Source organism: Petaurus breviceps, unplaced genomic scaffold (genome assembly GCF_028583685.1).
Source record: "Petaurus breviceps papuanus isolate PSGF00001 unplaced genomic scaffold, PetGlider_PUasm1.0 356, whole genome shotgun sequence".
Classification (NCBI taxonomy): Eukaryota; Metazoa; Chordata; class Mammalia; order Diprotodontia; family Petauridae; genus Petaurus; species Petaurus breviceps.
This window is the reverse complement of record NW_027186290.1, coordinates 1030101-1051736: the sequence shown is the minus strand read 5'-3', so window position 1 is coordinate 1051736 and position 21636 is coordinate 1030101. Positions and strand designations below refer to the sequence as shown.

General features: G+C 45.7%; 2 protein-coding genes across 2 annotated transcripts in view; both read right to left on the bottom strand.

The window, feature by feature from the left end:
• Positions 1 to 4170, bottom strand: part of LOC138168287 (zinc finger protein ZFP2-like) — a 273297-nt gene extending 269127 nt beyond the window's left edge. Inside the window, exon 1 of the mRNA XM_069097359.1 lies at positions 4112 to 4170. The gene's annotated coding sequence lies outside the window, so the exon portion shown is untranslated. The remainder of the gene's footprint in view (positions 1 to 4111) is intronic.
• LOC138168284 (zinc finger protein 420-like) overlaps positions 1 to 21636 on the bottom strand; it is a 771269-nt gene that overhangs the window by 366182 nt on the left and 383451 nt on the right. Inside the window, exon 2 of the mRNA XM_069097350.1 lies at positions 4112 to 4164. Within this exon, the coding sequence (XP_068953451.1) occupies positions 4112 to 4144 (33 nt within the window). The 5' untranslated portion in view covers positions 4145 to 4164. The remainder of the gene's footprint in view (positions 1 to 4111; positions 4165 to 21636) is intronic.

Below are 21636 nucleotides of genomic sequence, written 5' to 3'. Positions count from 1 at the left end.
TGGGCAATGCAGAGAGAGTGTGAGCCAAGGCAGTGAGCTCTCCACAAACAGCTAAGACATCTGGACAATGTACAGGACCAAATCCTGATGGGGAAACCAGAAAACCTGTGAGTCCTTGGTCCAAGTTGGCACAGGGGGCAAAGGGGAGGTCCGTGGACCCTTGGAACAAGTGTAGAGCAGAAGACCCTGCCCAAGGAGCATTCCCACAATGAAATCCTGAGTAACAGGGCAAGAAGATTCAGAGCCAGGTCAGGGAACTACGTACAACAGGACGGCTGCCCCTGGCAGCTCTCTCCCCCTCTACCCAGGCCCAGCTCACATAACCATCTATGCCAAGGGAATCTGTGCCAAGCAGTGGAGTCCTGGTTCCACAGGCCCTGGGGAATGAAACAAGGAAGTGCAGCACACTCAGGACCCCAAGGAAGCAGCCCCAGGAGCAGCCCAGACATTCCCCTCTGGGTGCTGCAGAGGAAGTAGGCTGGAAGAATGAGCCAACAAAAGAAGAACAGCCTCACCATAATGAATGGTTATGGCAGCAAAGGAACAGAGTCACAAACACAGCAGAGTGACTCATCTCTCCAAGCACTGCCTCCCAAAAACACAACTTGGGCCCAGAATGTCGGGAAGCTTTGGAATAAGAGTTAAATATGTTTGTAAGTGGAATGAGAGTGCTTGAAGGGAAAAGAAATGGAAAAGGAATGAGTGAGGAGGAAGAAAGAATCAAGGAGGTAAGAGATTGGTACAAGGGATACAAAACTTAGGCCAAGCCACAACCTCTCTGAAACTTGGAACAGCACAAGCAGAAGCCACAAGGCAAAAATGAACATTCAAACAAATTCAAAAGGTTGAAAAAAAAACCAGAAGAAAATGTCAGTTACCTCACATTAAAATACTCACATAGAAAAGAGAAGGAAAACAGAAATAACATTAAACTATCTGAACGCCATTAAAAGAAGGAGCCTCCATGTGAGATTTCAAGAAATCCTAAAACTTCCCAGATATCTTACAACCAGAGCAGAAAGTCAAAATGAACCACAGATCATTTCCTGAAAGAAATGTCAGAGTGAAAACTCCCAGGAACACCACTGCCAAAAAGACAAAGCTAACAGGTGAAGAAGGAAAATACCCTAAGCAGTCACAGTAACAAGCAGCCACAGGAACACACACAATTTGGCAATAACCATCATGGAAAGAGCACAGAGCTTGGAAGAGGACAAGCTAGAAGGTAAAGGATACAGTCTTATAACCCAGAGTAACAAGTTACCCAACAAAACTGAGCATAATGATGTGGAGGGAAAGACCCTTAAGGAAAGGCCTTCCCAGCATTCTGGATGAAAAGGCCATTACTTCACAGAGCCCTTGAAGTTCAAAGACAACTGAAGAGAAACATCAGAAATAAAAAGATAAACTAGCTTAGGGGAGTAAAAAAACAATAAAGGATAAACTGCTTGTGTAAAATGTGTGGAGGTGACACGTGTCCTCTGTGATCTCTCTCAGGGCTTATAGAGGGAATCAAATCAGAGAAGACCCAGGAGGGAGAAGGAAGGAGAGGAAGAGGAATGCACTGAGGTGGGGGGATGGAAACAGTATCTCACACAAGGACGGACATGAGCAGACATCTATACAAACAAGGAGGAGGGAGTGGGAGGGAACATCTGATGCCTTAAACTTAGTCCTCTGGTCAAAGGAAGGAAGGGAACAGACAACACAAAGTTACATATAGAAACACATTTTATTCACCAATGAAAAGCTGGAAAAGGAAAGAAGAGTGGGAAGTAGGAGGAAGACAAATTATGGGAGGGATCAGGCCTAAACAAAAGAAATTTCATTTTTATCAATTCTTTTTGAGGTGGAAAAGAAAGAGGATCTGAGGAATTATTCCTAAATGGGGCATGGATGAATAAGTAAATTTAACAAATGTAAAGGGATTCTATTGCATTGACCTTGAATTAGCATAGGGACCAACCCAGACTCCAGAGGGCCAAGGATGAAGAAACATGGTGCCTGCCACCTTGAGGGGAAGGACTCAGGAAGAGAAGAACTGTGTTTTAGGGCACAGCATGGTGGGCTTGTTTTTTCAGAATGACTCTACATTGCATAATGGCATTTTTTCTTCTGTTCTCAGAGTAGGGGAGGGTGCAGGTGGGAGAAGGATCAGGTGGACCTTGACTGACACCAAGGTCTGTATTCATACATATGTGTTATACACACACTGGAAGTCTGATGAACGCAATGACCAATCCTGAGAAGTCATCATGACATGTTGCTAAGCTAACGAACTCTAACACCATTACGGAACGTCCTTTTTATGCTACACCTAAAAAAAAGCTCCTTTTGCTTGTTGAATGACCTGGGACTGTCTGATTTTTCCTCCTCATCATCTAAACTGAGTATTGCCCTGGGTCAATTCCTTCCATTACTCCCTTCCCAGGTCAATCCAGGACCTGCTCTAGCCTATGGGAGACTGAGATGTCCCAAGATGCTGTCTGAGGTAACAACATACTGCCCTGACTCTGTCAAACCTCCCTTTTCCCCTAGTTGCTCTCATGGTCTCTGCCAGAGCAGGCACTCAGCACAGGGCAGACCAAATTATCCCACCAGGAAGCCAATCTGCACAGTAACAGGGTATGAGGGGAAGCCAGTCCTTTTGCACAGGACAACCGAGGCAAGGGTGGGAAGCCCAGGAGCCTCTTTTAAACAGCAGAGAAGCTGTCCATCATTCTGTCATTGTGCCAGGGCAGGTTTTAGACACGCAGGTTCAGCAGGATGGCCCAGAGCAGTGTGTACAGAAATCTGGGCTTGAGTGTCTAGGGCCTTTCTCATTGACTTGACCTAAGAACTGGTAAAGGGGGGCTCCAAGGGACCTGGGGAGGCTTGTGTGAGCTGAGGCAAGAGGACATTGGCACCCCCAGGAGCACAATTTCAGCTCCCATGACCACACAGCCGAGGACAGGAGCTGGGGGAGCCTTCAGGGCTCTGCTGCAGCCCTGCCCAGACAAGACTCAGGGGTTTCCTGGACCTTCAGTCACTACAAGGAAGAGCTTGGCCCCAGGAAGAAAGAGGAGGGGGAGGAGCTGTGAGTAGGGGGAGGGGCTTCTGGCTGGCACTAAGAGAGCAAAGAAAGTGTACCTGGGTGATAGAGAGGAAGGAGTGAAGGTCACCCCTGTCAGGCAGCAGCAATGAAGGGGAAGTTAAAAACAAATGGGATGTGATAGAGCCCTAACCATGGAGTCAGCAGGATCTGGGATCAAATCCAACCCCAGACACCTGAGATTTACTAGCTGTGTGACTCTGGGCAAGTCACTTAACTCTGACTCATAAAAAGGACCTGGGAGGGCAGTATGGGGTGGGGGGCAGTGTTCAAGACACCAGGTTGATGGGTTGCTTGGGTGCCTGTGCTTGAACCACAATTTGTAAAATCGAATCAGTTTGCAAAATCACAATTCTCCCCAGCCTCAGAGCATTAATTCTGCCCCTTCCCCTCCCCGGCCCCCCAGCACTCTGCCTAGCAACCATTCCCGCACTGTTTATCTTCCCTTAGTGTAATGGCCAGCTGCACCAAGAACCCTTCACTGGATGCCTATCAGTCCCATTATGCACATCCTGGATCCCTTAGCTTGGGACGTATGTATACTCCCAATATCCACCTTGTCAAACATGACAGTGATGGGTGGCAGACTGGACACATCTCAGTCAGCCCTGACCACTAGCTGTCTTGGTGAGGATTCAAGCCAGAAACCACACCTCCATGCAGTCCCCTCCCCCCCCCCAGGCTATTTCCCAGTGAATTATGGGCAATATGCCTGCACAGCAGATGTTAAAAATACTGGTTCCTTTAAGCACTGAATTCATTCCAGACTGCCCACCAAGGGACTCTGGTCATTGGGTTCCCTGAAACACCTATCATCTCTCATCAAGGGTGCCATGGAAAAAGATTAATATGAAGATGGGAGCAGGGCAGTGTTGTTATTACTGGAATCATTTTCACACCTATTTTTGTGAAGAAACCATCCATTAGGCAGGTATCTCCAGCCTCACAGACCCTCCTCTATGCCCATGGGAATGGCTGGGTTGCTGGTGTTGGTCAAGCCTGAGCAGGGGCTGCACTCACCTGGGCTGGGGCTGGGCTGCTCCCAGGGGCCATTCCTGCAGAATCCAGGCTCCCTGTGGAGGTGCAAAGGAACCAAAGTGACTCCCTTTGGGAAAGCTCCTCCACCTTATCCCTGGACCTTTTCTGCCCCAGGGACCTGCTCCCCGACCCTCCACAGGGGGAGCAGCAGCCAAAGCTCTTCCTCACACACTTCCCAAATGGTCATGGAATGTCCCAGTTCGAGGCCTTTCTGACACCCAGGAGACAGCCTGGAGACACCTGGAAATTCCTTCCCTCCTCCACCTCTGCCTGCCACACCTGGAACCTGAATCCCAGGCTCACTGCCTTGGGCCTCACACTCTGGGCCACTGCTATTGGCTGTACCTTATAATAAATCTCCTAATTTCCCTCCAGCTTTGGTGTCTGGATTGGCCCCAATAGCTGCTGGGGTCAGACCTTGGTCCTCTGCAGCCTGAGCTGGGAGGGAGAAGGATCCCAGAGGGGAGATCTCTTGCCCCTCTCCTCCTAGGCTGCAGGCTGCCCAGCTGGGGTTTACAGAGGGGGAGGTCCCCTAGGGGTTAGAAAGGCCCTGACCTCAGGGGAAGGGAGGGAGGGAGGCAGCAGAGAGGGACAGACTGCAAATGAGGGGGGTCTGAACAGGGAGGCTCCTTCCCTCCCTCTGTCTCCTGTCCTGCCCTCTCCCCTCCCCATCCTCCTCCAGAGCCCCAAGAGGCAGAGGGGGCTGGGATCCCAGAAGGGGTGAGACCTGTCAGAGCCTCCAGGACCCTGTGCCAGAGCTCTATAGGGCCGGCTCTGGGATGGAGCCACCAGGGAACGACCAGGGAAGCCTGAGACTGGGAGAAATCCCACTCTGGGATTCAGCCCCTGCAGGGGACAGATCTGAGGGCTCCCAGAGGAGTGGGGGCAGGGCAGCAGCAGGCCTGGGGGAGGGGAGCAGGGCAGGCTCTGGGAGCTGTTACATTGTAACCACTTCTGGTAGGCAGGTCAGGGCGCCTATGGGTAGAGGGGCGCCAGGGGGCAGAGCCTGGGGAAGGCAGAGGACTGTGATCTGTGATCTCACTGGGAGCCAGGGAGCCCCCCTCAGACCCCCTGATGAAGCTTAGGCTCCGAATCTCTAAAGGGAACGTGGAGACAGGGAGCCCCGGGATAGGAAAGGGAAGCAGCCCCCAGCTGCGGGTCCAGGAAAGAACTCTGGTTCCTGCCTCCAAGGTGGGGTTCTCAGAACAGGCAGAGCTGCTGGACCCCTACAGGGACCTGGGGCTGGGGGCAGGAGCTGGGGCAGGGAGACAGTGGGTCCTTAGGTCCGGACAGGAAGGCTGGAAGCAGCACTTCTGGGTCCTGTGGGCAAAGTCTGGAGGTTGGGAAAGTGTGAGCCAGTGAGAAATCTGGGGAGAGGGACCCTGGACACTGGTGAAGTGACTGGGAGTCTGGAGGAGTCGGGGAGGGCGGCTCCTCCAGTGGCCAGGGCAGGGAGGCACGTGTGTTCCTGGCGGCCCTGGAGGACACTCACCTGAGGTCAGAGACGACGAAACCTAATAGCACCTGCAGCCAGCAGGAGGCAGGACGTGGGTGGGACGTGCAGGGCCAGAGTTGGCTTCCAGGAGGCAGAGATCTCTCCTGGGGAGGAGGCAGAGGGGCTTCCGGCTTCCTCCTTCCCGCCAGTGCGCTCTGGGAGGGGCCTCCTCCTCCCAAGACTGCCCCCCCCTCGCCCTCCGTCAGCCCCCAGTATAAGCCCTTTTCTCCTGTATCCCCAGGGCCTCCTCCTCTCCCAGGGAAGACCCCCCCAGATTCCTCCCAGGCCTCCCAGCTCCAGCCCAGGGGCTCTATCCTCCCGGGCTCCGCCCACCGCTCCCTTAGAGCGCCCGTCCCCCCTCTCCTCTCCCCCCTCTCCTTCTTTTCCCACTCCCTACCCCATCCCCCCTTTCCCCCCTCCTCTCTCCCTCCCCTTTTCCCCTCTTCACCCTCTCTCCCCACCCAGATTCAATTCCCCCCTTCCCCGTCCCTCCCCCCTTCCCTGGCCCCTCCCCTCCTAAGCTGGAAGGGACCGCGATCCACGTGGCCCCAGGCTGAGGGAGATCGGCAGGCGGCACTTGGCTATGCTGCGGCCCGGGCTGGGAACTCGCTTTTCCCGGAACATGGGCCTGGGGAGGCCTGCAGGAGGGCTCTTTGTTCCCCAGAGACTGCCCGGGACCAAAGTGCTTTCCTAGTTGTTCAGCAACCATCATTAGCAAAATTATTAACTAGGGAAAACTAAGCCCCTCAAAGCCTTGTTGGTCCCAGTTTGACAGCAGAGAAGGGACCTGGCTGTGCAGGGCTGACCTAGGCAGAGGGGGAGGGTTGGGGTGATGTGTGAGGAAGCAGAATACACTGGGAGGAGAAGAAGGGGCCAGGGGGCTCCCTGAAAAGAGCTGTGAGCAGCTATTGCAGTTGGGAGAAGTGATTATTCAACAGCCAGTTTGTCCCTTCTATTTCCTCATTCTCACTAGATCCCATCAGCCTCTGAGGACTAGGGCTGGGACCTCAGCCCCCTGGGGAGGCCCATTGGGTTCTGCTCAGGCTGGGGTGGGGCTGGGGAGATCCTTTGGATTGCCCAAGGCTGGGGCCGGTCTGGGAGTAAGAGTGACCCAATCACGGCCTGTCCCCCTGTAATGGCCAGCACAGTAATGCTTTCCTGCTTGTTTCAGCTTCCCCTTGGATTGGATCAAGTCTTTGTGGCACACAGTATACAATGTTGTGCCCTTAATAGGCCTACCGTGTTTCCCCAATAATAAGACCTATCCCGAAAATAAGCCCTCCCCTTAAGATTCCTCTAAAATAAGCCCTCCCCCGAAAATAAGCCCTGTTGAGATTGCTACTGTAGTGAAGGTGATCCCCTGCACTACACACTACATTAGGGTACCCTCTGTATGCACGGTCCCCTCCCTGAAATGCATGCTGTGAGCTGCATCCAATCAGAGCTGTAGCAGTGAGCGCGTCATCCTGTTCTTCCCCAGTGATTTGCTTATTGAATAAACGTACATTTTTTTTGTTCACATTTACCTGTTTATTAAAATTGCTGTCAATGCTCATTAAAATAAGCCCTCCCCTGAAAATAAGCCCTCTGGTGTTTTTCTGTCCAAAAAAATTAATAAGACAGTGTCTTATTATCGGGGAAACACAGTAGGAGAGTTTGAAGAGTTTTCCTGCCCTTAAGAGATGGCATGTAATTACATGGGGCCCACGGTCAGAGGAGCCTGCCGAAGAGGAGCAGAGCTGAGAAAAGCTTGAGCAGAGCTGGCAGCAGGCAGAAAGGAAGAGAAGGTTTGTGATGTTGACACTGTGTAACACTGTCTGTCCTGTCAGACAGAAGCACCCTGTCTGTTGCTCTTAGACAGAAGTCCTGAAAAAGGATTTTACTATTGATTTGTGTTTGATTTCTCAGACAGAAGAGGAGCCATGGGGTTTGGAAGTCAGCCTGAAGTTAAAATGAAAGAGGCCTTAACTAAAATGTAAAGGCAATCACAAGCAGCTCTCCTGGGGACTGCTGTTGTGAATAACTAAGGATCTAATTGCATAGTATAATGACCTCTCTATTTTTTCAGCAATAAACTAAAGTACGACTTTCAAGGAGCTAAAACACAATATTCACAACAACATAACATTCCAACATAATGCTTGATGGGGTACAGGCTCTGGGAACCCCCCTGAGCTCTCCTTGAATCTTCCCACTTGATGAGGCATTAGCCTGAGGCCATAAACCTTCATTATCACTAGACCCAGATCTCTGTTACTAGCCTAGCTCCCCAGTGTCCAGCTACTCCCCACCCTTGATCTTCCCAAGATATCTATGCCCAAATCTGTCACCCTTAAACTAGCCTAGCCCTCCACTGTCTGTCTGTCATCTTCAGGCAGCTTCCAGCTCTTTCCCACCCTAATCTCTCATCACTGGAGTCTGACCTCATTGACTCCTCCTGAAGACCCTCCCCAAAGTCCTCCACTAGACCACCCCTAGATTCCTCCCACAACCTTTCTGTGTATAAGCTCCACCTTGCCTCCTGAGGTAGCTGAGAATTATCTAGCACAGACTCACTGTGTCAGATCATTCTGGCCGCTTGTCCAATTCAAGCATCATAGAAACCTAGGCTCCTTAAGAGTCTACCCATTATGGGGAACCTTTAATAAACTTTGCTTTCCTTTGGTTGAGAGAAGACTTGAGTCAAATTCATTCAGCAGGACTGGGCGTGTTGGTATGTTGGGGTCTTGAGCACCCCTAAACCCTAATCCTCAACACTTTATGGTTCCCTGACCCCAGAAAACACTGCCAATCTCCAGTTCTCCAGCCAGGACTGGAAGGTAAGTAAGCCTCTCTCTCACTCCATATTCTCTGCTTGCTCTCTGTGTACCTTGATGCATTTTTGGTCCTGACCTCTCAGGTCCCATTAGGTCAGACAGCTAGGAGCCTGTCTCGTGCTCAGCCTCACACTCTCAGGTTCTCAGTCCAGTTTGGTTATGTTGGAAGACATGGACCAGGGCACAGCTTCTGAAGCATGGAGGACAAGGACAGATGCCCCATCTGGAATTATAAGCCTGATTCTTTCAGTTATCTAAGGAATTGGGAAAACTTCAGCTAAAACGTCAGTGTGTTCCTGTTTTGTTCGTTAAGTTTGTTTTAGGAGGCTTACTCCCAGATGTTGTTTTATAGAGGAAGGGACTTCCAGCCCCTACACCTATATTGGGTTAATCCTTTTTAGTGTCTAAAAGTTTGCCTTTCAGTTGTCTTTTACAACATTGGGGAAAATGTAGTTTTTCTAAAAATCTTTAAAAGAAAAGGTTGATGTTCTTTTGCAGCATCGTTTGACCTTGGTATCACCTAGAGGACCATGAAGCCAGGTCTGTTTTGGGGAGTTTAAAAGATGATACTCTCTTGCAGTTAGAATTATACTGTTGCAGAGAGGGAAGATGGATAGAAATTAACTACATAATGGCCTTTTGTGAACTCTCTAAGAACAGGTTCTCAGGAAAGATTGTGAGATACTTGAAGCTAGAGCTTCTCCACAAAGGGGGCCAATTAAATGACCCCCTTCCTTTGGCCCCCAGGGCTTTAGCCCCAGTCCCCCTTGTTGACTCCTGCTCAGGTTCCAGTCAGGGGTCTCACAGCGGCAGCTCCCCCAGCCCCTTCTCCTGCCCCCCCCAATTCTTTCCCCCTTGGTTTTCCTTCCCTTTTCCTCTAGCCCAACACCACTCATTTCCTGCCTCCTATACCATCCACATCTCCTACCCTGCATCTCCCTCTGCAGCCCCTCCCCCCCAGGTGTCACCCACTTAGACCTCAGACCCTACCCCCACAGCAGCCTTTGGGCTATCTCCTCTTCTGACCCCTTTCCTTCCTCATGTGCCAGCTGACCTTCCCCCTTGCCAGCTGGATCCCTGGTCTTGCAGTCTAATCCAGTTCAGCCAGCACCCCCACTCACTCCCTCACAGGAAGTGGGACTTCCTATCTCCCTTCCCAAGCCCCTGTCCCCACAGCACCTTCAGGGCTTTTTGCTCTAAGGGAAGTGCCTGTCTCTCCCAGTGGGACAACTAGAGTGAATGTCCCATTCTCCATTTTGGATCTTATTCAAGTTAAAAAAATGTGAAGGTTCTCTGAAGATCTCACAAAGTTTACTAAAGGTTTTAGAGACATCCCTACAATCTGAGCTTTCTTGGGGGAGATTTGCATATTCTCATCTCTACCTGTTGTTCCACTGAAGAGAAGGGGAGAATCTTGGAACAAGCCCCAAAATTTGGGGATTGTTTGGCTAGCGATGACCCCACAAAAAAAAACCCCCAGGAGTAGCTGCTGTTCCCACTAGTGACCCAGGATGGGATTGTCAAGCATATGAGGATGAGGGAAAAGAGACTATTTGGTACTTTGCCTGTTAGAAGGCCTAAGAACTGCATTTGAAAAGCAAGTAAATTATCTGAAAATTAGGGAAATTGCTCAGAGAGAAAAGGAAAACCACGCCCTTTTCCAAGACCAACTGGTAGAAGCTATTAAAAGGTATACAAATTTAGATCCTGACTCTATAGAAGAGCCAGCAATCCTTAACATGTATTTCATTAATCAGTCTGCCCCAGATGTTAGGAGGAAACTGCAAAAATAGGCACTGGGACCTCAAACACCTCAGGCCCAATTCCTGGAGACAGCCTTTGGAGTCTTTAACAACAGAGAACTAGTTACAGCCGAGGAGAAAGAATTAATGGAACAAACCAGAGACAGAGAACATGCTTGATTCTTGGCTGCTGCCATGGCCAGGAAAAGCCCCTCCAAGGCATACCCTTGGAGCAAGCCCAGTCACTTGGGCAGTGGGGAAGCCTGCTTTGGATGCCACAAGGAGGATCACTGGTCCAAGGAGTGCCCCTCCTGGGCACCCCCCAGAGAGAGCCCTAGGAACCAATACCTCTAGAACTGTGCCCATCTGACCAAGAGGGACGTTGGAGGAAGGATTGTCCCCAAGGTTGGAAAAGCAGTAGTCACCTCGTAATACTCTGTCCTCCAGTCTTCTCAAGCCTTGGAGTGATGGGGAAGCCTGGGGCTTGGCAGTGCTCCCACTTTCTCCATATCTTGCTGAACCCTGGGCAAAGACTGAGGCTGAAGGTAAAGTTACCCACTTTATTATGGCTAAATTTTCTGTTTGATTGGTTCTACCCTCCCCTTGATTGCTCAGGTCAGGGGCAATGAAGGGGAAACTAAGGGATGTCTCCAGACATACCCAGTACCCCACCTACTTGAGTATCTATTATTTGAACAGTCCTTCCTTATTCTCTGCTCTTATCCTGTCCCCTTGTTGGGAAGGGGCCTGATGGGGAAACTGAGAAGCCAATTTTCTCTAGCTAAGCCTCCCAGATCTCCCCATGTTCTCCTGGAAGTGTGAGGGATAGTTGAGTCATTTTGGGGGGATCAGGAAATTCCTGGGTGAGCTACGTCTGCCACCCCAGCATTTGTTCAGCTCCTAGAATCTAAAATATTCCCCCACCTCAATGTATATCCAGTTAGGCCAAGGCCTGGGAGGAACTGCCACCATTAATTGCTGACTTATTCTGTCTAGAGTGGGGCCCAGACCAGGGGAAAGCTTTTGAGACTTTGAAAACTCAGTTGACCCCGACTCTGACATTAGCTTTGCCCAATCCAGAAAAACCTTTCTCTCTGGGATGGCAGAAGGAGAGAGCAGGCTTTGGGACGTGTTGCCTGTTTTTGAAACCTACTAGACTCTGTGGCTGCTGTTGCTTTCCACATGCTATGAGTCCATGAAGCAAATTGGAAAGGAAGGGGATGTCTGACAGTGCTTTGGTCTTGCCATAGTCATCTTTAATTCCAACCGAGGAAATTGTCCTTTTTCTACACTATTTTGGTGCCTCTTTGGTCTTCATTTGCTTAACCTCTTTACCAGGTTTGGCTCCTTCAGGGTTCAAGCCATCAGCCTTCAGAGGGACCACTCAGGCTATGCAAATCTCCTACCAAATCCAAGTTCTCCAGCCCACTGGACCTGGCATCAGGCACATTCCGGAGTCTGAGCCCTTGAATGGCCCCTTTAATAAAAAAAAAGAATCAAGCTGGGAGGGGAAGACCCTCAGGGCTGCTGGCCAATGGAGGAACAGTTAATATTTATAGTCACTCTCCGGGTCAGGAAGGCCCAAAACATAGCCATTAAGGGGTACTTGTGCCAGGACCTATTGTTGTGGAATCTACGATCTCCAGAGTGAAAAGGGGTTTAAAGCTTGGTCTTTGAGAAAGAAATCTGGCCAGCGAGTAACTAGGTAGCTATCCACAATCAAAATGCACACTCCTTTGGGAAGAACAGCCTCAGATAAGGGCAGAGGAGAAGAGAGGAGAGAAGGCAGATAGAAGAAGTCTGGTAGAGGTGACATCGAGGTAGCTTCTCATGAATGTTTTGTTTTGTTTTGTTGTGGGGATGGGAGCAGGGGGTAGAAAGAAGGTAGTGGTGCTCCAGAACCAGATGGAGGGCTAGCAAAGAGGGGAAGGTGACCTCTGTGACGTCCAACAGAGAACCGAGAGAGGGGAGTGAGTAGAGAGGAAGGAGGGAGACTAACAAAGGGGCAAAAGAAAGAGGCCTTACTTTGGAGTTGGCACGGACTTCTACTGATGAAAGTCCCTGTGGGTAAAGGGAGATGAGGACCTTAGCCTGGATGACACCAGGAGATCTGATGCTTGAGAAGCCTATTGGTCCTGGGAGGAGGGAGTGGGAAAGAATGGACATGAGATGTCCAGACAAATGTGGGGGACAGGGAAAGTCAAGGACAGAGTATAGATCTGTGGTGGGGGAGGGACTTGCCAGAGAGCAGTGTCTTCTCTGACACTTGTATTAATTGGCATTGTTCTGAGAGTCAGGTGCAACAGAAAAGGGGAATTTCTCCTCAGGGTGGGCCCCTGAGGCTTTGGCCCCTGTGCCCCAACTTCCCTTTAAGATAAAAAAGGGAGAGGAGCAGCCAGGTAGCACAGCGAGTAAGAGTACCAGCTCCAGTGTTGGGATGACCTGGGGATCGAATCCCGGGCTCAGACACTTAGCACCCACCCAGAAACACCTGGCCGTGTAACCTTGAGCAAGTTACTTAACCCCAATTGCTTTAAAAAAAAAAAAAAAGATAAAAAAGGGAGGGTCTGAAGGATAATAACACCAGATTGCTTTTACTCTTTTACACTCTGGACCAAAGCTGAACTTCCAGCTATAACCAAGGAGTTTCCAGAGGTCCAGGAAGACCCAAGTAGTCTTGCATAAGAATTCTAATTTGCTTTGTCTGCTTATATGCCCAGTATCCCCAACATTTACCAACTAATACAGGTTCTGGTGGGTCCCAGGGAGGTAGGACATTGTTGTAGAGTGGCTGATTAGAAACATCCCCTGAAGATATTGATCAGGCCCTGCCTAATAAGGAACACTTTGACAAGGCACAAAAGATTAGTCAAAACCTTGTGGAAGCCATTACTAAAAACTTCTCCAGAACCTTAGACTAGAGTAAGATTAAGGTTTGCCACTGGAACTCTGGCCCGATAGTCTTTGACTTTTATAATCGCTTCCTCTTTGTCTTCAATTCTAGCTCAGGGCTGGATCATAGTAAACCAAGAAACATTTTAACATTTAATTCAGTTTTGGTTGATGGCTTCCCAAAGGACCTAATCAAGAAAAATATGCAGAGAGGATTCTCTCTCTGGAAGATGGTGAAGTAGGTCAGAAAATCCCAAACTCTTCAGATTTTCCCCACAAATGAGATAAAGCAGCACAATGTAGAAAGGAAGAAATAAATATGAGTAGAGGCATATATCAGGGGTCCTCCTGGGACAATCAGAGAAGATCTGAAGAAAAATCCCAGAGGAGTTTTGGTCCCTGTGAAGAGTAAACACCTCCAGGCTATGTCTCCTTAAACAACAAGCAGCAAACCCTGGGGTTGGCAGGGTTGCAAGGCTGCCCCAGCCCCAGCCACAGGAACTTTTACCCTCAGGATAGTAAGGGGACATGGGCATCTGAGCCAGGGAAGATGGAGGGCTCCTCTGCTGACAATGAAGGCCAGACCCAGCTGTGGTGCTGAGAGTGGTGGGGGCAAGAAGGAGCCAGAACACGGCTGGTGAGGGCAGAAGCCATGGGCTGTGGATGCTTACAGGAGGCTGGAAGTCTTGGTCTGGATTCCAGGAAAGAGGTGAGAATTGAAGGAGAATCTGAGACCACAGATACCATCCCCCATACCGCAGTACTAGAGGCAATTACAAAAAAAATTACAAATAAAATTTAAAAAATGAGAAGGCCAAGGAGAAAGAACCAACCATAGAGAATTACCTTTGGGAATAGAGAAGACTAGGGTGAGTTCAATTTCAGAGGAGGATGCTGAAACAAAGAAACCCTCTTCTACCCCAGGGAGTAAGATCAAATGGTCACCTGCCCAAAAAATAATTCATAAAATAACTTTAAAAATAATTTAAAAATCAAATGATAAATGTTGAGGAAAAACAAAGAAACAAAAAAGAACAATAAAAAAAAACCAACCCCAAGATTATGAAAAAAAAGTCAATCAAGTAGAAAGGGAGTTCCAGAATCTTAAGGTGGAAAATGACTCATTGAAAATCAGAATTGGGCAAGAGGAAGCTAGCGAAGTTATAAGAGATCAAGAAATAATAGAACAAAATATAAAGAATGAAAAAGTAGAAGAGAATGTGAAACATCTCATAAGGAACACAGCTAAATTTGTAGAACCTATATTGGATTGTGTGCTGCCATGGTGGGGAAGAGGAGAAGTGGGAGAAGATCTGGAACTCAAGGAATTGTGGAACTGAATGTTATAAACTAAAAATAAATATATAAATAAGAAATTTTTAAAAAGCAAAATAAAAACAACTGATCTGGAAAACAGATCAAGATGAGAAACTGTAAGAATAATCAGATTACCTGAAAGCTATGACCCAAAAAAGAATCTTGAAAAAATAATACATGAGATAATTAAAGAAAAGTGTCCTGAAGCTTCAGAACATGAATGGAAAATGGAAATTTAAAAATCCACCAATCACTACCTGAAAGAGATCCTATAAGGAAAACACATAGGAATATCATAGTCAAACTGAGAAACCCCCAGGTCAAGGATAAAGTACTATGAGCAAGAAGAAAAGAAAAAGCAATTTAAATATGGTGATGCTACGATTAGAGTCACACAACCCACCAGTGGTGACACTAAAAGACCTCAGGCCTTGGAACACTATATATTGAAGAACAAAAGAGCTGGGCTTCTGTATGAAAATGTCATATCCAGCAAAGGTAAGCATAATGCTGAATGAAAAAAAAAATGGATATTTAATGAATTGTCAGACTTTCAAGATTTTGTTAAAAAAACAAACAAACAACCGAACTTAATAGAAGATTTGACATGAAAGAGCCAAGAGGAATATAAGTCCACACCAAAGACTAACTAAAAGGGACTCGATAATAACAGACTGTTTAGCTATGTAAAATGTCAAAACTTTGTCTAAGATTGTTATCAGTAATTGGGTTGTTCAAAAGAAAGATTAGGGTAGACCTGAGTATAATATGATTTTTAACAATAAAGCTGTTTAGGAACAGCTAAAAAGAGGAATTATCTCATACAAATGAGGCGCCAGAGGAAGGGTGGACACAGAGGAATTAGATGGGGGAGGAGGACTGTTAGTTCTGGAAACCTACTTCCATTGGGAATGAGTTCAATAAAAAACAATACATATATATCTAGAAGAGAACAAAAGTCTTCTAAACTTCTTTTTGTGTTTGATTTCTTTTTGAAATAAAATGCTAAGGGAATGGGAGGAGATGATAGGGAGGGATTTCTAGAGGGGAAGGTATGGCATAGGTTAAAGGGGGTCTTATAAGTGTGTTTAATGGGAATGGGAAGATAAGGGAAGGATCCTTGGTGGGGGGTAGGGTGGGGATAGGGTGGGTTTTGTAATGATGCGGTGCTTGGGATCTATATTTGTAACATCAGTCTGTAAAACCAGTTTGTAAAATCACACTCCCCCCCGCTCCCAGTCTCAGAGCATTAACTCTGTCCCTTCTCCCCCTGCCCCGGCTTCAAAGCATTAATTGTGCCCAGCAACAACTCATGGATTGTTTATCTCAGCCTTGAAACACTAACAAGCTATACCTATCAATCCTTCACAAAAGTATCTATAAACATTCTAGCTTAGGCAACTATTATCTCCCCCTTTTATAGTGTCCCGCTGCCCCCATGAATCCTTCAGTGCCCTGTCTCTTGTTTGACTCCTTGGCTACCTCAATGAATCCTTCAGGGCCCTATCTCTGGGTTAACTCCTTAGCCCATTATCCCCTGAGTCTGTGTTAGTCTTGGTTCCCAGACATCAATCTTGTCAAACATGACACTAATGGGTGGCAGACTGGGCACTTCTCCATCAGCCCTTGACTGCTTACTGACTTAGTGACATTTTCTTTTTTTTTTTTTTTAAAGCAAGTGGGGTTAAGTAACTTGCTCAAGGTTACACGGCCAGTTATTTCTAGGTGTGGTGCTGAGTATCTGAGCCTGGATTTGGTCCAGGTCATCCCAACACTGGAGCTGGTGCTCTTACTCTCTGCGCCACCTGGCCAACCCTAAGCAATTGGGATTAAGTAACTTGCTCAAGGTTACACGGCCAGGTGTTTCTGGGTGGGTGCTAAGTGTCTGAGCCCGGGATTCGATCTCCAGGTCTTCTCAACACTGGAGCCGGTGCTCTTACTCGCTGTGCTACCTGGATGCCCCCTTAGTGACATTTTCAAGCCTAAAACCACACCTTTAGGTAGCCCCCCCTTGGGCTTTTTCCCAGTGAATCATGGGCAATACACCTGCACAGTTACATTACACTGTCCCCACCTTAACTCCTCCCTAATCCCACCCTTAATCACCTAGTTAGCATAATTGGCACAGGTTCTACCATGAATGATTCTATATAAATCCTAATTCTATCCTTTTAAGGTTTCAGGTCCCCTAAGGATCCTTGCCTGCTGTAAGCGTATAATAAACTTTTTCAACTCTGATTCCAAGTCTGCTTAGGCCTACTGAATTCTTTCCAGACTGAATCGCAAGCTCTGGTCTTATGATAAGATCAGAGTCCCCGTTGAACCTATTGGGAGCCATCCCTCATCAATAGGAGGGCAAAATAGCAGGAAGAAGTAAAATAAAGGAGTCCCACGGGGAATAGCCCAGATGGCAGAGTAAAAACAGGAGCTCTGCATGGCTCCAGATCCAACAACCTCCAATACCTGTAAAATATGACTCCACAAAGTGACATAGAGAAAGAAAGCTTGTGCTGAAAGCAGCCTGGGAGGCTGGCAGGAAGGGTCTATAGCACCCACCTGGGGAGGTAGAATAGAAAAAGAAATAATTTAGATGGGGTGGAACAGTAGCAAGCTATGTGCTCTCAGGCCCATGTTCTCTTTAGCCACTCCCTCCCCCATCCTAATTGAGAAGTTTTGGGGATGTTGAAAAGAGGGCTAGGTCAGAGACTGGAAAGTGAAAATTTGTAGCCTGATTTGATGACCACCAGACCAAGTTATGGAAAGTTAGAAGGGATCATGTCTATCCACCTTTCTGGATGTATAAATGGGATGGTTTTATTGAATTTAGTATGGGTACTGAATATGGTAAAAGATATTGGTTCAATTAATTATTAAGCTCTCAAGGTGTCTGCTTGGAAGGGAAGTTGGCTACACCTGGTTCAAATTCCATAGGTCTTTTTGTCTGGGCCAAACCCTTCAGCTAATTTGATTGAAACTTTTTGCAAACTTCTAATAAGAATAGAAGTAAGGAGTTGAAATGCCTAAGGCAGTTTTATTTGAAGTCTCTGAAAGGAGACAGGACTCCAGATTATTTTAAAGAAGTAGGAAAGAGATTATACAGAGCTGGGAACATACAGCCATATATGGTCTTTTAAAAGACCAGGAGTATTGGAATTAAAAAAAAAGATAGATAGATAGATAGATATGTAATTAAAATGTTTATATATTGTTACTTGGCAGTATGATTGTAAAGTGTCTAAAACAAGGACTGGCGTATGTTAGAGACAATATTCTAATTTAAGGTAATTCTTCCATATCTGATAATTTGAAATGGATTTTAAATGCCAAAAGTAATATCCATAATTTCTGGTAATGCAATTGATTCTGTATTTCCAAATTGTATTGTATTTCTAAAGCTCTCTTAAATTGTCAAACTGAATTTTGTTGTATATGAATTGGGTTTTTTAAAAAAGGATGATGTGATAAATTTGAAACTGTTGTGTTGTTGTGCCCAAACCCAAATCCCATGCCACCTGATTTGGAGCCCAGCATTAAGCCCCTTGATATTTGTCTTTGTCTCTATCCTACACCCTGTGATAGCCTGAAACAGCTTAAGGCCTAGTCTTGGGTATTGCCCAAGGCATAGTTCCCTAACCCCCTACTTCCTGAATTAGCCTTTGTATATCATCACTATGTACAAGGATCAGTCCTGGGGTTATGGTACAAGTTTATCTTATGAAGCTGGGTCCCCACACCCTTCCAGAACAGGACCCCTAGCCTGTCCCCATTACCCAGAGACCTTCCACCCTGTACCCTCCACCCTGTTCTGGGAGGGACCACTTTCCAGGAAAAGTTGCACCCTTGTGCCCTTGCACCATCTTCCTAAATTAGCCCTGAGCTATAGATCTAACTAAAGACAATTCTTGGCGTCTGTGCATCATTCTTATGCTAGTTCACCTCCCCAGCTGTGGTTTTTGTGGTTTTAGTCTTTGTTAAGCGCTGTTTGTAGCCCAGTTAGGGACTGCCTGATTTGAATTTATACTCCAGGCAGTCGAGCACTTGATCAATAAATCCACACCTGAATTTACCTTGAACCCAGGTCTCAGCTTGCACTTATTCTCTGCACAACAATATTTGGTTATAAACACGCTGTAGTAATACTGCTCATATTTACTATTATAGCAGATAGTCCATTTGAAATCTTGGCTATTATGAAAATGTATGCAGGGGCTTAAAGTTATATTTTATTTTCTATGCAAGGTGATTTGGAAATGTATTCACCTAAATAGGTAATGGCTTGTTTAAAATACAACTTCTCTTATCTAAATGTTATTAAGGAGCTGTTAAGTAACCTAAAGTTCTTATAAACTCTGTACAAAAGTTGCTGTGTTGTAGGATTCCTTTTTCATAGATGAGAATCTTTGGGAATAGAAGAGGTGTGATTTTTCAAGCCTGTTTCATCTAAGGAGATATTTATGTTTGTTAATTAGGAGGTATGTGAAATTCCAGAATGTAATTAATTTCTAGTATATTTAAAGATAAAAGAAAGAAAAAGAAGTAACTTTATCTAAGGATTCTGTAATGACTAGGAATTTAGTTTGTTATAATATTTTGGGAATTTATGTTACTTAAGGACATTTTACACCAAGTTATTTTTAATGAATTCCAATGTTTAAAGGTTTATTTTTGCTTTAAGAAGGAAGTTTCAGTTAAAATTGTTTAACTATAAATTGAGCATTTACAAAAGTATATTTGTGAAAGGAAACTTGGTAATTATGCAAAAATACTCTCATTGATCAATACAAGGAACTGTATTGTTCATGTATTTTTGTTCTGTAAGGGACATGAAAGATCTTGGGGTCAAATATAATGGGAATGGGAATATGAAGACCTTCCCTGCTTTGAAAATATACTTTGCCCCCTAATAGGCTGAATGTAATCACATGGAGCCTGTGGTAGGAAGAGTTTGCTGAAGGGAAGCAGAGACACAGGAAGCTGGGAGTCAGAGCTAGCTAGAATGGGAGGAGAGGACTGTCCCAAGGAATCAGTGAGACTTGTGAGTAAATACTGGTTTGTGGAAAGGAATAAAAGTTGTTTTTTCGCCACCTGCTGTGACAGCTAGAGTTTGTGGGAAGGCTGAAGGATGGTGTGGCTCTCTGCTACATTGTTGTGCATTAGCTTCTATGTTGCTGTGATGGGTTAGGTTTCCTGGTGTTGGGATCTGATTTTCTTTTTAATTTTAATTTTTAAAATTTTATTTATTTATTTTTAACTTTAAACATTCATTTCACAAGATTTTGAGTTACAAATTTTCTTCCCACCTTTCCCTTACCCCCACCCCAAAATAGCAAGCCTGCTGAATGCCCCTTCTCCCAATCTGTTCTCTCTTATATCCTTCCCCATCCCCCCAACTTTCTAGTAGGGCAAGATGGATTTCTATACTTTAGTGCCTGTATATGTTATTTCCCAGCTGCATGTAAAAAACAATTTTTTAACATTTTGTTTTTAAAACTTTGATTTCCAGTTTCTTTCCCTTCTTCCCTCCTCACTCATCCCCACTCGGAGGACATACAATTCAATACAGGTTGTACAGGTGTAGTTATGAAAAAAGTTTCCATAATGGTTATATTGTGAAAGACTAACTATCCCTATCCCACCCCTCATTTATTCTATTTTCTCCTATGACTCTGTTCCTTTTCAAAAGGGTTTCTTTCTAACTACCCTCTCCCCCAATCTGCCCTCCCTTCTATCATCCCCCCTCCCTGCTTATGCTCTTCCCCCCTATTTTTCTGTAGGGAAAGATACCCAATGTGTATGTTATTCCCTCCTTAAGCCAAATCCAATGACAGTAAGGTTGACCCATTCCCTTTCACCTTCCTGCTCTTCACCTCCATTGTAACAATTTTCCCTTGCCTCTTTTATGTGAGATAATTTACACTATTCTATTTCTCCCTTTTTCCTTCTTCCAATAAATTCCTCTCTCATCCCTTAATTTCATTTTTTAGATACCATTCCATCATATTCAACTCATCCTGTGCCCTCTTTCTATGTATACATGTACACACATATACACACACTCACATATATAGATTTATACACATACACCCTCTGATACATACATATATATGTATGTGTATGTATATAAACATATATTCCCTTCAACTATCTTCATACTGAGAAAAGTCTCATGAGTTACAATGATCATTTTTCCAGGTAGGAAATGTGAATAGTTCAACTTTAATAAGTTCCTTATGATTTCTTTTTCCTGTTTACCTTCTCATGCTTCTCTAGCTTTTGTATTTGAAAGTCAAATGTTCTGTTCAGCTCTGGTTTTTTCATCAAGACTACTTGAATGTTCTCTATTTCATTGAATGACCGTATTTTCCCCTACAGCATTATACTCCGTTTTGCTGGGTAGGTGATTCTTGGTTTTAATTCTAGCTCCTTTGACCTCCGGAATATCATATTCCAAGCCCTTCCATACCTTAATGTAGAAGCTGCTACGTCTTGTGTTATCCTGATTGTGTTTCCACAATGCTCAAATTGTTTCTTCCTGACTGTAATATTTTCTCTTTTATCTGGGAGCTCTGGAATATGGCTATGATATTCCTAGGAGTTTTCTTTTTGGGATCTTTTTCAAGAGGTGATTGGTGAATTCTTTCAACCTCTATTTTGCCCTCTAGTTCTAAAACATCAGGGTAATTTTCCTTAAGAATTTCTTGCAGGATAATTTCTAGGCTCTTTTTTTGATCATGGCTTTCAGGTAGTCCAATAATTTTTAAATTATCTCTCCTGGATTTATTTTCCAGATTAGTGGTTTTTCCAATGAGATACTTCACATTGCCCTCTATTTTTTTTTCATCTGTTTGGATCCATTTTATCATATCTTGATTTCTTATAAAGTCATTAGCTTCTGTTTGCTCCAATCTAATTTTGAAGGAATTATTCTCTTCAGTGCATTTTTGAAATTCCTTTTCCATCTGGGCAATTCAACTTTTTAATTCATTCTTCTCCTCATTGTTTTTTTGGGCCTCTTTTGCCATTTGAGTTAGTCTATTTCTTAAGGTGTTATGTTCTTCAGTATTTTGGGGGGGTCTCCTTTAGCAGCCTGTTGACTTACTTTTCATAATTTTCTTGCATCATTCTCATTTCTCTTGCCAATTTTTCCTCTACTTCTCTTACTTGATTTTCAAAATCCTTCTTGAGCTCCTTTATGGCCTGTGAACAGTTCATATTTTTTTGGGAAGCTTTTGATGCAGCAGTTCT